Raw genomic sequence first — 14917 nt, 5'->3', positions numbered from 1 at the left:
AAAAATTAAACTTGAGACTTATTCATTTGATAATAAAACAAGCCCAAACGAGCTCTTATTAAACTGATCTCCTAAGATGCTCATGAGCAGTTTGGTTTGTTTGCAGTCCTAAATATCACCATATGGCTAGTCTCAATTTTTGGTATATAAGAAGTTTATGTACATCCTAATAATTTACTAATCCACTATTTGGATCAAAGATTTGTTCGAGAAAAGAAAAAGAAAGCAAAATAATAAAAACATAATTTTTTATTATATTTTCTCTCTATAGTAAAACAATATTAAAAATAAAATTTTGTTTAATATAATTAAAATTTTAAGAAATACTATATGTTAATGGTATATGAATTTAATTTTTTGTTTATTAATTAATTATATATTTTATTTTCTTTCTCGTTTTCTTTCATAGCTAAATATGAACAAAAGAGACTCCTTTATTTTCTTTTCTTTAACATTTTCTAAGTTCCAACCATCCTTAAAAAGAGTTTTTATGAACATATATACATATTAAACATTAAGAATTTAGCTGAAAGGATTTAGTGAAAGAAAAGGAAAGAAAATGGTGAGGATACAAATCAATCCTTCATCGTTCATAGTATATCTTATTCTCACTATCTCAAATACTATAACAATAAAAAATTATTAAAAATTTAATTAAAAATAAAAAAAAAAAAAATATTGAAGCATTCACATGTATAGAGGCAATGGAACAAAGATCTTCCGCTATATTATTTGCTTTATGATCACCAAGCTACAATGGTAGACTTGATAAGATCAAGGATTTTGTTGAAAAATTTATTTAAAAAAATAAAATAATATTAAAATCAAAATTATCATTCTATTTGTTATTTTTTTTTTCTATCTCAAACACTGTAATGAATAAAAAAATTCTTAAAATTGATTATTTTTCTTAAACTTAAATGTTAATAAAATACAAATTTAATTCTTTTTCATTAATATATATATATATATATATATATATATATATTAGTGATTGAATCAAAGAATTTGAATCCCCTAGTATATTTTTTTTCCTTGTTTTTCAACTTTCAATTTTTGGATAGTGTTGTATGTTTTTGTTAGTATACTGACTTCAATTTTAAGTAATCTTTTACTTGTAAGAGTTCATTTGGATCAAGGATTTTGTTTGAACAAAGGAAAGAAAATGAATAAAAAAAAAAATTTGTTTTCATTATTTTCTCTCCATACAAAATACTAGGTTAAATATAAAATTAATTTTATTATGTTAAAAATTATGAAAAATTAAATGTTAATGATGTGTAAAATTAAATTTTTATTTTTTATTTTAATATATTTATTTATTTTTCTATATTTTCTTAATGTCCAAATGGGAAAAAGAAATTTCCGTATTTTTAAAATTTTTACAATTTTAAAAATGTAAAATGAGTCCGAAAAGATATAAAAATGGACTCATGCAACAATTAATGAATGGGACAGCAGCAACCCAATAAATTCATTGATTTAATTGGGCTACAATTAAAATTTCTCCACAAATGCTTCCAAAGTCGAGGACTACAGCCATGGAAGGTTATTCTAGACAACCACGGCCAATCTATTTTGTCTTGTTGGGTTGAAGTTGAACCCACCCTTGCGATTGGTGGATTGGAATTGGGTATCACAACTCCATAACGAACATTGCATATGTAAACCTCACGGGCCAAGTCTATGCGACGTGGTCCATGCAGACCAATGCCCTTCACCAAAATGGAAAAAAAAAATAGAAAGTAATTGATTGACCTATTTATAGATAGAGCAACCAAAATTTTCATTCTGTTTTCTCTCTATCTCAAATATTATCAAGAATAAAAAATTACTCCTGAATTTACCCTTCCTTTGGAGTTGTGGGATCAACTTCAAGGAGCGTAGGATTAGTCACGTGAACTATAAAACGGACACGTGGATACTCAGTGCGTAATCCAAAAACAAAATTGGAACCTTCTACTTGAATTTGTGAGGATTCAGACAAAATGTAGAGTGAAATTATATTGATTTTTATCCAAATCATATAATATATACTCATGGCCTTAAAACTCATTCGCTCAAACACACCATTACCCTTCTTAATCAATAAATAATTGAATGAGCTCAAAATGCCAATTGCACTAAAAAAAATTAATTAACAAAACTTGAGGGTCTGTTCAATTGTGAAAAACTAATTTTTTACTTTTAATTTTAAATTTTATAAAATTTTTTATTAAAAAAAATGACACTTTTAACTTTTTGTTGCCACCGATAGCATAAGAAAGTTGGTAATCCACATATTTTTCACAAGTACACAACTTTTAAATTTTTCACCTGCATTAGTCAACTTTTGTTTTTGCTTCAATCACTATAACTTCTAAAACAAATGCTTTGGTAGCATTGAAGGAGAGTCTTGAACACCACAACCAATCTATTTTGTCTTGTTGGGTTGCAACCCACCCTTGCCATTGATGGATTGGAATTGGGTGTCACAAGACAATAAGGAATATTACCTAAACCTCACGGGTCAAGTCTACACGCAAGTGGAAACGAACGACCTTAGTCAATGCCTTTCGACAAAAAAAGAATAAAAAAAAAGTAATTTTGATGTCAAATATCACTGTCTCGTAAACAAATATAAACATTTTACTTTGACATCAAAGTAATTGTGATTCGGAGAGTTTACAAATATATTATTCATAAATATTTTAGATAATGATGTACAACTAAGAGTCACCATAATTGATTGTTAGAATATTATAACAGTGAGTCCGTAGACATCCCATTTTATTTAGACCTTATATAACATGAAATTAGGCAAAATTTATTAATTCAATAAAGTAAAAAAATATGGAAAATTTTAAAAATACAGGAAAAATGAAGCTTTTATGTGGAAAATTAATATATATGAACTTCCAAACTTTGGAAAATAGAAAACTTCCAAAATATATTGATTATTTTATAATGAACATTTACAAAAAATAAAAATAGAAAAGCCAATTCCTTGATTTGTTTTTCCCTCCTAACTTGCTTTGGATAACGTTATCCATGCATGAGCAGCACATAGCGGGTGGTCTCAGCTATGACCAATCTCTACAACTGTATCTAAAAGTTGATGTCCGTTGATGCAACAATTAATGAAGGGGAACACCCTACACCCTACACCCTACACCTACTCTGATACATCAAGTCAAGTCTACTGTCATACTGTGATATGACTAGTCAAACTTTTATATATATATATATATATATATATATATATGTTAAATGAATGATATTTTGTCTTCTTGCTTCCCATCGGATTCCCTGCACTTTCTGTACTCCTCCCCATGGCCTTTTTCCTTCTATTCCCGAGGCCGTGCACGCGCCTTGTTTGCGTGAGTCTCACTTTCGTCCTCCCATATTCTTCAATGTTGTCACTGTATAATATATATATATATATATATATATTTTATGAATTCATAACATGAAATAAGTCTATTCCTATAAAAAAAAATTAAATTAAAGAACGCAGAAAAAATAAAGTATTTAGATTGAAAATTTTAAAAATATATATAAGAGGTAAAAAATGAAATAGAAATGATAGACCAACATCCATTGTCTATAAATACCACTCATTATGCCTTTACCCTCACCATCCCCATCCTAACCACCCATCCATTTTATATACCCAGCACTCATAAATATAGGAAAACCAATGTCTACCCACCCCCGGCTTCTTTCCTTCCTTCTCTTCTTCCTCCTCATCCACCTCCTCTTTCTTGCATCCCCTCCTCCTCCTCCTTCCCATTGCGCTGCTTTTGTCTCTGCTTTAGTCGCCACTACTTCTCAAACAAATGCTTTGGTGGCATGGAAGGCGAGTCTTGACAACCACAGCCAATCTATTTTGTCCTCTTGGGTTGGAACCGACCCTTGCAATCGATGGATTGGAATTGGGTGTCACAAGTCCATAAGGAGCATTGCATATGTAAACCTCACGGGCCTTGCTTTGAGAGGTACGCTCCATAGTTTTAATTTCTCGTCCTTCCAACACCTCCAAAAGCTTGATCTTAGCAACAACTCCCTCTTCGGAAACATTCCCTCGAATCTAGGAATGCTTAAGTCTCTCAATGACCTTGAATTGTCAAATAACAACCTCACAGGGCCAATCCCAACTACTCTAGGAGACTTGCACAACTTGACCACCCTGCACCTTTATGATAACATGCTTTCTGGATCTATTCCTCGAGAGATAGGAAGGCTTAATTCTCTTAATGACCTTGAATTGTCAGGTAACAACCTCACAGGGCCAATCCCAACTACTATAGGAGACTTGCGCAACTTGACCACCCTGTACCTTCATCGTAACATGCTTTCTGGATCTATTCCTCGAGAGATAGGAATGCTTAAGTCTCTCAATAACCTTTATTTGTCAGGTAACAACCTCACAGACCCAATCCCAACTACTATAGGAGACTTGCGCAACTTGACCACCCTGTACCTTTATGACAACATGCTTTCTGGATCTATTCCTCGTGAGATAGGAATGCTTAAGTCTCTCAATGAACTTGATTTGTCAGGTAACAACCTCACAGGGCCAATCCCAACTACTATAGGAGACTTGGGCAACTTGACCACCTTGTACCTTTATGACAACATGCTTTCTGGATCTATTCCTCGAGAGATAGGAATGCTTAAGTCTCTCATTGTTCTTTCATTGTCATTTAACAATCTCACAGCTTCAATTCCAAGTTCGATAAGAAATTTAAAAAACTTGACCACTTTGTACCTTGGGGAAAATGAACTTACTGGATCTATTCCTCGAGAGATAGGAATGCTTAAGTCTCTCAATAGCCTTGAATTGTCAAATAACAACCTCACAGGGCCAATCCCAACTACTATAGGAGACATGGGCAACTTGACCATCCTGTACCTTTATGACAACAACCTCACGGGGGCCCTTCCAACTGCAATTGGAAATTTTACTAAGCTCACCTCCCTATCACTATATAATAATCTATTATCAGGCCTACTCCCTTCAGAAATAGGGAAATTGAAGTCTCTTCAAGAGTTACACTTGTTTTCCAACAAATTTTATGGCTCAATTCCTCAAGAGATGAATAATCTTACACATTTGAGGCTCCTGGCTTTATCTGATAACAAATTTATTGGCCATTTTCCAGAAAATACATGCCTTGGTGGTTTGCTTGAGAATTTTACTATACAAGATAACCATTTCATAGGTTCCATTGCAAAAATCTTAAGGAACTGTACTACCCTAGTTAGGGTTAGGCTAGAAAGGAATCAGTTCACTGGAAACATATCAGAACATTTTGGCATATACCCAAATTTAAATTATATGGATTTGAGCAACAATAAATTCTATGGCGAGCTTTCTCATAAGTGGGGGCAATGCTATAGAATGACGGCCCTAAAACTCTCCAACAATAAAATCTCAAGTGAGATTCCTCTTGAACTTGGCAAAGCTACAAATCTACAAGTGCTTGACCTCTCCTCAAATAACCTTGTTGGGACGATCCCAAAGGAACTTGGGAGATTGACATCAATGTTAGTCCTTTTGCTAGACAACAACAAGCTTTCAGGCACTATTCCATTAGAAATTCTAACGCTTTCAAGTCTAGAACATCTTAGCATGGCATCAAATAATTTAAGTGGCTTAGTTCCGAAAGAAATAGGGGAGTGCAAAAGATTATGGATCTTGAGTATGTGTAATAACAGATTTGAAGGAACTCTGCCATTTCAAATTGGCAAGTTAGAATCTTTGCAATTTCTTGATCTAAGCATGAATTTGTTTGTTGGAGAGATACCACAGCAGGTTGGCAAATTGAATAAGTTGGAAACATTGAATCTCTCCCACAATGGATTCTCCGGTTCAATTCCATCCACCTTTGATGATCTCATTGCCTTGACATCTGTCGATGTATCCTACAATAAGCACTTAGAGGGTCCTATTCCTACGGCCAAGCCCTTTCAAATTGCTCAAATTGATTCCTACAGAAACACAAGCTTATGTGGCAGTGTCCTAGGTTTGGAGGCTTGTCCCTCTACGATTAGCCACATTTCTCATGAAGAAAAGGGAAATAAAATCATGATCTTGACTGCAGTCTCCATAATGGCAGTAGTATTTTCCATACTCATTATAGCTGGAGTTTTTTTTCTCCTTGGTTCTAGAGAAAAGAAAATGGATAACCAACCAAGGGAAATGCAAAATGAAAATATTTTTGCGGTTTGGAGGTATGACGGGATGATGGTTTACGAACAAATATTCGAAGCAACAGAGGGATTTAATTTTAAGTATTGCATCGGAGTAGGAGGATATGGAGTTGTTTACAAAGCGAAGTTGCCCAGCACTGGCCAAGTTGTTGCTGTGAAGAAACTTCATCCTTTACAAGATGACGAGTCCATGGACAATTCAAAAGCTTTTGAAAGTGAGATTCGAGCATTGACGGAAATATGCCATCGAAACATTGTGAAACTTTATGGGTTTTGCTCACATGTAGAGCAATCCCTTCTTATTTACCAGTTTATAGAGAGAGGAAGCTTGGGGAAGATGCTAAGCAATGGTAATCGAGAACAAGCAATGGAGTTGAACTGGAGTAGGAGGGTAAATGTGGTGAGAGGAATTGCAAATGCTTTGTCCTACATGCACCATGATTGTTCACCCCCCATAATTCATCGTGACATATCTAGTAACAATGTTTTGTTGGATTTGGAGTACGAAGCTCATGTGTCTGATTTTGGGACTGCTAGGCTTTTAAAGCCTGATTCCTCCAATTGGAGTTCAATGGCAGGGACGATTGGATACACAGCTCCAGGTAATTATTTATTCTCTGTCTTCACCTGCCTTTCTCAATTTCAATGCAAAATAATAAGAATTATATGCAAAAGAAAGAAGAAGTAGAGAATAAATCTTTTTTTTTTGTTAAAAAAAATTATGAAGAGATTATAATTTTTTTCTTTTTGTGTTTTGCTACAATGAAAATATAAAAAACTATAGAACTTTTTAAAAAATTTTCTTAAATGTCCATCCCTTGATTGAAATTCATAATTAGTTCCCAAATTTGAATATTTGAAAAGGGTATATTTTAAAATATTCTTAACCTTTTAAGCTATGATCATTAGCCTTGAAAAAAAATTTCTTGTTAAGCTATGAGAAACTTAAATGTGTTTTATATAACTAGTTTATGATAATATTAAATCTGTTCATTTCTTTATACTAAATAACCTTGGGTCTCTATTTTAAAAAATCAATACAAGGGCGTGCAACAAGATCCAAATAAAGGATCTTATTTAATGCACATCCAAGTAAAGGATCTTATTTTATTAAATGTATTTTCAATAATTAACTTGCAATTTCCCTTAACCTATATATCTCGAAACTCACTATTAGGAGTTGTGATTAACATCTCAACATTGGAATTCTAATGGATTGGCACACGTACGTACCCAAAAAGGATACAATGTGTATTTTCTTTTATAACAAATCTTAATTTTGTTACAATTGTGATTAAAAGACTAATAAACATGATGCGAAAATCTTTTTCAATCAGAACGTTATTCAAAACTCGGTCTCTTTATACAATAATAATAGTGTATAATAACAACTTTAAAGAGTAAATGTAAGAAACTATAATTAACTAAATAAAAGCATCTTTTGCATGCAGAGCTTTCCTATACGATGAAAGTGACAGAGAAGTGTGATGTTTATAGCTTTGGAGTAGTGTCAATGGAAGTAATTATGGGAAGGCATCCAGGTGACCTCATCTCATCTCTACCATTCTCCTCGTCATTACCATCAACATCATCATCATTATCCACTCACCATGTACTGTTGAAAGATGTGGTAGACCAACGTCTATCACCTCCTACAAATAAACTTGCAAATGAAGTGGCCTGGATTGTGAAGCTAGCATTTGCATGCTTGTACTCTAATCCTCAAATTCGACCAACAATGCGACAAGTTTCACAAAAATTATCAGTTAAAAAGCCACCTCTGCAGAAGTCATTCTCCACACTTGCACTGGATGACATCTTGGCGACAAATATCTAAGTAGGTAAACTTTTGAGAATGCATTTTGTACATAATATATGATAATTTTATTTTTATGCTTTTTTTTGTTGAAAAGGATAATTTTATAAACTTTTTATTTTACTATGGGTAAAATAGATGATTTCTCTTGCCCCTTCAGTCCAAGGTTAGCACGGCTTGTAGGAAAGGAAATTTTCTATTTTGAGCTCATTCATGTGTATGTTTGCACAAGCATATACATATAACAACAAAAAAATTAAGAGATATAAAAAAATTATAAAATAATTGATTTCTTTTCACAAGCACATATATATAACAATAAAAAAAATTAAGAGATAAAAGAGGTATAAAATAACTGATTTTTTTTTTCAAAAAAACAATGTACAAAAGAATTATAAAATTTTATATGTTTTCTAACAATAAAGTTTATTTAAAATATAAAAACTGTAGATTATATATTTTAAACTATAATTTAGCCAGTTAAATTATAGTTTAGTCAATTCTTGAACCCCAATTTTTTCGTTATTAAATTAAGATTCTTTTCTCCATAATAATTTTTGTTGTATTTGTTGTATGTAGATTCCATCTCTGCAAATACAATAATAATATTATTTGATGAGATAACACAAATTTTGAGATTTCCTTAAGTTAAACTAGTAATTTGAAAATATTTACTTGAAATTATTGTAATTATATCTTTGAAAATATTTGAAAATACTTAAGGATCTTATGAACAGAAAGCGAGCTTAAATAGCGAAACTCATAGAAAAGTTCACGCCCAGTTTAGTTGTATAAAACAATTTTTATTTTTTATTTTTTATTTTTTTTTCATAAAATTATAAAAAAAATATAGCCTTTTGGCACTATTCACTTGTGATAAAAATTTTTAAACAAAAGTGCATCATGTTTTTCAAATTTCTAAATTAGTGTAGGAACATTAAAAAAAAAACATCTTTTATTGTTTTGTCTTCTATAATTTTTAAAAATTTGAAAATAAGATGTGATTTTGTAATTATTTTGATTTCTAAAAAAAAATTGAAACTTTTTTTTTTTGCAATTAAACTAATCTTTTACTTTCTAGCTTTATAATACAAATATTAGAAAGTGAAAAATAAGCTATTATTTTTGTAATTGAATGAAAAAATAATTACAAAATATAAAGTAAAACTTTTGACAACTTAAAAATTATTTTGTGTCGTTTCTAAAACCATTTAGATAGATAATATAACTTTTGAAAAACAAATTTTAGAAACAAAATTATAGTTTGAAATTTTAAAAAAATCATTAATTGCTCATTATGGAAACAAAAAAATAATAATTATAAAGATTTTGATAGCTAATAGCAATTTAGAAACTGTAATAAATTTATTTGTATTTTTGTTGGAAGAAGTCATTTAATCAGAATCTTTTATAAAAATAAATCAATAAAAATGTTGCTTATCAATTTTTATTTTTATCTAGAATGATATATAAATATTAAATTTAATATTTCATGCCATGTTAATTAGATCATTCCTATCCTATCATATAATATAATTAAAAATTTTGTTGTCCATCCATCTAAGTGGTGTCATAGGGAAATTTCTTATGTATTTTTATGTTCATTACATAAAATATAACTTTTGTAAATAAATTTAAATATTCATACTTTAATATATATATATATATATATATATATAAATTAAGTTATGAAAATATATTATTAATTTTTTATAAAATATATTCAAATTATATTAAGAATTATAAAAATATTTAAACGATAATAATATTCACATGCAAGCATGTGTATTGCACATGACACTAGTAAATGTATTCTCACTCTTAACACAAAAGTAAATTAAAAAAAAAAGTTAAAATACGTGTTTGAGCGTTTACATTCTATATATATATTCATGTTTTGATTTCGCATGTTAAAATTTTTACATTTATCGTCCTAATATTTCTACTTATTTTCAGTTCGTAATCTTATTTAATTGGAAGCATGGATTGCAAGTTTTGGATTTGAATTTGAACAAATTTTAATACAATTTTATATTACATTTTCTCCAAATCCAATATCACTTCAAATCCAAGATCTCTCCAAACATAAGGTAAAAGTATATTAAAACCTAACTAGACATAAATGAGAAAAGGTAAACCTTTTGTAAAAATATAAATATAAATGCACATGCAATGTTATTTAATCCAATATGAAGGAGATTAAGGTACTAAAATTAAGACAAGATGATAAATTTTTAGTCAAAAAAACTGCATTAATTAATTAATTACTACTTACTAAACCCAATGAGATACATTAAAAAAAAAGCCCGCTGCCTCCTACAATACTGCTAAATTTCAACTTCAAACTTACAAAATCTCTCAAAAACAAAATTAGAAGCATATTTGTGTCAAATAACTCTAATATGGGACAAGATAAAGGAGATTCATAATTAAATTTTTATTAATGAGTCTCAATTTTCTTTATCATAATGAGTCTCAACCCTCAATTGCAATTTTTATAATTAGTCAACTTGATATCAGCAATCATACTTCAAATATGTCTTAAATTTCAATTTTTATAAACACGAAAAAAAAAAATAATAGTAATGAGAAATGCATGCTATAGCTGCTTATGAAAAGTCTTTATAGTACGTCAAATTTATCAGTACATTTGGTCCAAACAGTTAGTCAAATAGCTGTAAGGGAACTAAAGTTATCAATCTTGCTACATGTCACCCTTGCATCATTTGGCCCAACTGTTTATTAAACTGCTTATGAATTAGTTTTCTTGTGTTTGGTTTTGTAGGTAGCTACCAATCTCACCCTTGCATCAATATAATTTTCTTAGTGAAATTTTATCGATCATACATGCATGTAAGATCTTCATGTATCCTAAAGTTGGATATGATTTAGGAGTATATCATGTGTTGGTTTTCAATTTATAGATATTGTAACTCAATGTACCTGAGTAATGGTGATATCAGTAATGGTAATATCAAGCAACAAGGATGACTTGAATGATCTTTTTACAGAGCTTGCTTACATAGTGCAAGTGACAAGGAAGTGTGATGTTCATAGCTTTAGAGTGATATCAATGGAAGCAACCATGGGAATGAACTTGGGCAATCTCATCTCATCACTATTGTCGTCTGCTCATCATATGCTGCTGAAGGACGTGGTACGGTAACGCCTATCACCGCTTATGAGCAACGTTGAAGATAAAGTAGCTCTGTTGTGAAGCTAGCATTTGCATGTTTTCATCCTAGTCCTTAATTTCAACCAAAATGTGACCACAATTTAGAATATCCGAATTCAGGTGTTGATCTGAATCCAACCCAAAAATTCGAGTCAAATGGACTCAGGTCCAAGTCAACTGACCTGAGTACACAACCTGGGTCGCACCCAAACTCTTTGACCCAAGTCAATATATATCGACTTGGGTCAGCCTAGCCCAATTAGCCCATTTCCTTTCTCTCATGGCCCAAATGGGTTTGACTTTATTTTAGCCCAGTACTTTTAACTATTCCCTAATTAGCTTGTAGTCCAATTTTAAATCTAGGTCGAAATGGGCCTAGTCCAACCTTAACCCAACCAAGTCAACCAAAGACCCAATCCCATGGCCCAACTGGAACTAACCTAAATTGAGGCTAACCTAACTAAATTACGGCCCAAGTGGGTGGCCCAACTTAAATCCAACATGACCAAGCCCAAACTTAATTGATCTAACCCAATTGACCTTGACTTTTCACCAAAACCTAACCCTAACCCAAACGCTAAGTTTTATTCGAACCTAAGTCTAACTTTAACCTAGGTTATGACCTATGTCAATCAACCCTAAAACCCATTTGGATCCTAAGAAAATGTAGGAAAACTAAAAAAAAATTCATAATAAATACATAATAACAGGAAAAGAACAAAAATAAAATAAAATAAAGAAAGGGGCTTATCTTAGGGCTTGGGTTAATCAAATGTCATTTGCTTTCTTCTATGGATTGAACTTGTAAAAATGGTAAAAACAAAAAAACAAAAAAACAAAAAAGTGAGATTCAGAGAAAAAGGGGGAAAAAGAAAACCAAGAAAAGTACATGACCTACCACCAATTAATGTTGTCAATACTACTAGGTACACGAGCCAATCAATGAATTAATTCCTTTAATTAGCATAGCTGCAGGGAGAACTACCTATCATCCAAGTCAAGTCAAGGCATCCCTATACTTTTTGGGCTCTAGAGGTATGAAAAGAAAAAATAGGAGATGAGAAATAAATTACATTTTTTTATATAAATTAAATTTGACAAATTTTCAATGGAAACAGTAATTTCACATTTTCTTTCACTAACTATTCAAGGCATCCCTTTGTTTAGATAATAAAGAAAGCCTATTAAAAAGAAAAAAAATATAATGAAATGAAGAAAAGAAATCCCACCAAAAAAAAAATCACAAAAAAAAAAAATAATTAAAACTGCTTTTCCAATCTAAAACTTCAAAAGAATGAGTCCAAAAAGAACTCTTTCCCAAAGTAATCTTGGAGAATTGAGAAAATAAAATTTGGATCCACTAATAGCATCAAGGGTGTATTAAAAGAAATTTTGATTATATAAAAATATTTAAATTTCAACTTTGTGAGTTATGTTTTGTGCATTAAAACTGTGGGATTTAATGGATCAAAGCAAACAACATCCTTAAAGGACAATTTTACACCTAAACCAAAATTATAAATAAACAATTCATACTTTATATATTAAATGCAATTTTGGAACTCTTGGTATTACCTAAGATACACCATCGCAGCTGTAAGAAAGTAAAGATCTTTTATTCTTTCCTCCCCCTTAGATATGACCACGTGACTGATGAGTGTCAATGATAGATGGATTCAGTATAAAAAAAGTTTATCGTTTAGATCAAGTAATGTTAAATTAAATGCTAATAATATATAAAATTAATTTTTTATGAAGTAATGTTATATGTTAATAATATATTAAATTAATTTTTAATTGATTAACATATATTTTATTTTCTTTTTTACTTTCCTTCATAGATAAATATGAAAAAGGAAATTAACTCATATTTTCCTCTATATATCTTAAAAGAGTTTGCTAATTTGCTAACATGGATATTAAATTCTAGGAATTCATTTGAATGAAAGGAATTTGTGAGAGAAAAGAAAGGAAAAATGAAGAAGTTATGGATCAATTCCAACTGTCAATGTGATGATGAATAATAAGATATAAAATGGATGGATGGATGGACCGACGTGGTCGTCTACTCGTCGCCGATGAATCCTTGATTTAATTGAGCTACAACAAAATAAAAATTTCTCTACCCAAAGTCAATTCACTGCCCAAATTGCAAGTTGTGTCATTTATCTCCATAATTGTAACCTCTCATTTTTTTTGATTTATTGTAATAAATTGTAATTCATTATCAACCTTATAAATAGAAGAGCTGTGAAGAGTAGAAAGATGCACAGAGAAGAACACAAAGAACAAAGGAGAAGAAGAAGAGAGTGTGAAGAGAGTTGTATTTTTTCCAGCGATTTTTTAGTGAATTTGTGGTGTGCTTCGTGGACGAAGGTCGATCTTGACCGAACCACGTAAATTTATGGTGTGCTAATTTTTTGATTGCTCACAGGGTCCCAACAAGTGGTATTAGAACCCGATTAAAGCAGAAAGACCGAGTTGTTCACTGAAATCAAAGCTCTGTCTAGTGGCTCGAAATTGAATTTTGAGGTCACCATCATGTTCACCTTGCCAAGACGAAGCCAACGATGCAAACCGAAGCTCGAAGGAGCTTAGACGGAAGCACACACGCCCCCATGTGCCTTACCGGAGAAGAACGCCTCGCCATGCGCTGGTCACGTGCCAGTGAACTGCCGCTCACGCGGCCCACGCGTGCCACGAGTCTTCCTCGCCCAAACGGCCACAGCCCGACCGCGACCCGGAAACCTAACCCGGCGACTCACTCAGACTGGACCAACCCGAGACCCAGCCCGCATCCGACCCGAATATGTATCCAACCCAACCAGCTTCAGACCCCACCACGTTAGCACAGCGCACGCGCCTTGTTTGCGTGGGTCTCACTTTCCTCTTCCTCTTAAGTCATCCTTTTTATCTTTCAAAGGAAGATTTATTGTCACTGTATAATATATTTTTTTATGAATGAAATACCAATAAATGTCTATTCCTATAAATTCAATAGATTTGTTTCTTCTAATCAAATAAAAAAATAAAATTCACTCCTCATATATATATATATATATATATATATATATTTATCTATTTATCCTCCACGTTTTTCAACTTCCAAACTTTGGACAAACTTGTCACCACAATAAATTTGTTAATACAATAAAATGAAAAAAATTTAAAAAAAAATACAGAAAAAATAAAGTTTTTACATTGAAAATTTAAAATATATATATAAAAAAAAAGGAAAAAATGAAATAAAAATGGTAGACCAACATCTTCAACTTCAAACACAAAAGGAAATTATGCAATTAGACATGTGAGTCAATTTGAATTAAATGATTGATCATATTAAGTGTTGATTAATTGATCTAATCAATGTTAGTTAAATTGAATGATCCCCTAGAACAATAAATAGTGGATAATCGGAAAATAGAGTGGCATTTTTGTTGGTATTTATTAGAAAAAATAGAAATAAAAAATAATATTGCATCATCATCTGTGTGCTTTCTAAAATTTAACCTGTTCAACACTTAACACACAAATGAGATGTTGTATATAAAATGACCCATCCATTTTATATACCCAGAAGTCTTATATACATAGGAAAACCAATGTCCACTCACCCCCAGCTTCTTTCCTTCCTTCTTTTGTTCCTCCTCTTTCTTGCATCCCCTCCTCCTTCTTCCCATGGTGTTGCTCTTGTTTCTGCTTTAGTCTCCACTACTTCTGAAACAAACGCT

At 31.4% G+C, this 14917-nt stretch overlaps 1 protein-coding gene across 4 annotated transcripts; it reads left to right on the top strand.

The window, feature by feature from the left end:
- The first annotated feature begins 3615 nt into the window (after positions 1-3615).
- LOC131159308 (probable leucine-rich repeat receptor-like protein kinase At1g35710) lies at positions 3616-14179 on the top strand. 4 transcript variants are annotated; one of them, XR_009137777.1, is made up of 4 exons: positions 3616-6797; positions 7647-8032; positions 11023-11168; positions 13621-14179. XR_009137777.1 is itself a non-coding variant. In XM_058114091.1 (3 exons), the coding sequence occupies exons 1-2, from the start codon at positions 3680-3682 to the stop codon at positions 8030-8032; spliced, it is 3504 nt and encodes a 1167-aa protein (XP_057970074.1). In that variant the 5' UTR covers positions 3622-3679; the 3' UTR covers positions 13621-14179. The 4 variants fall into 4 exon arrangements, 3 of the variants coding, with proteins under 3 accessions (XP_057970074.1, XP_057970075.1, XP_057970076.1); XM_058114091.1 differs by lacking the exon at positions 11023-11168 and having other exon boundaries at positions 3622-6797; XM_058114092.1 differs by lacking the exons at positions 11023-11168; positions 13621-14179 and adding an exon at positions 10801-11004 and having other exon boundaries at positions 3622-6797; positions 7647-8036.
- Positions 14180-14917: the final 738 nt, after the last annotated feature.

The sequence above is a fragment of the Malania oleifera genome, chromosome 7 (assembly GCF_029873635.1).
Source record: "Malania oleifera isolate guangnan ecotype guangnan chromosome 7, ASM2987363v1, whole genome shotgun sequence".
Lineage (NCBI taxonomy): Eukaryota > Viridiplantae > Streptophyta > Magnoliopsida > Santalales > Ximeniaceae > Malania > Malania oleifera.
Note: the sequence above shows the minus strand (reverse complement) of the source record. Positions and strands in the feature narration are given on the sequence as shown.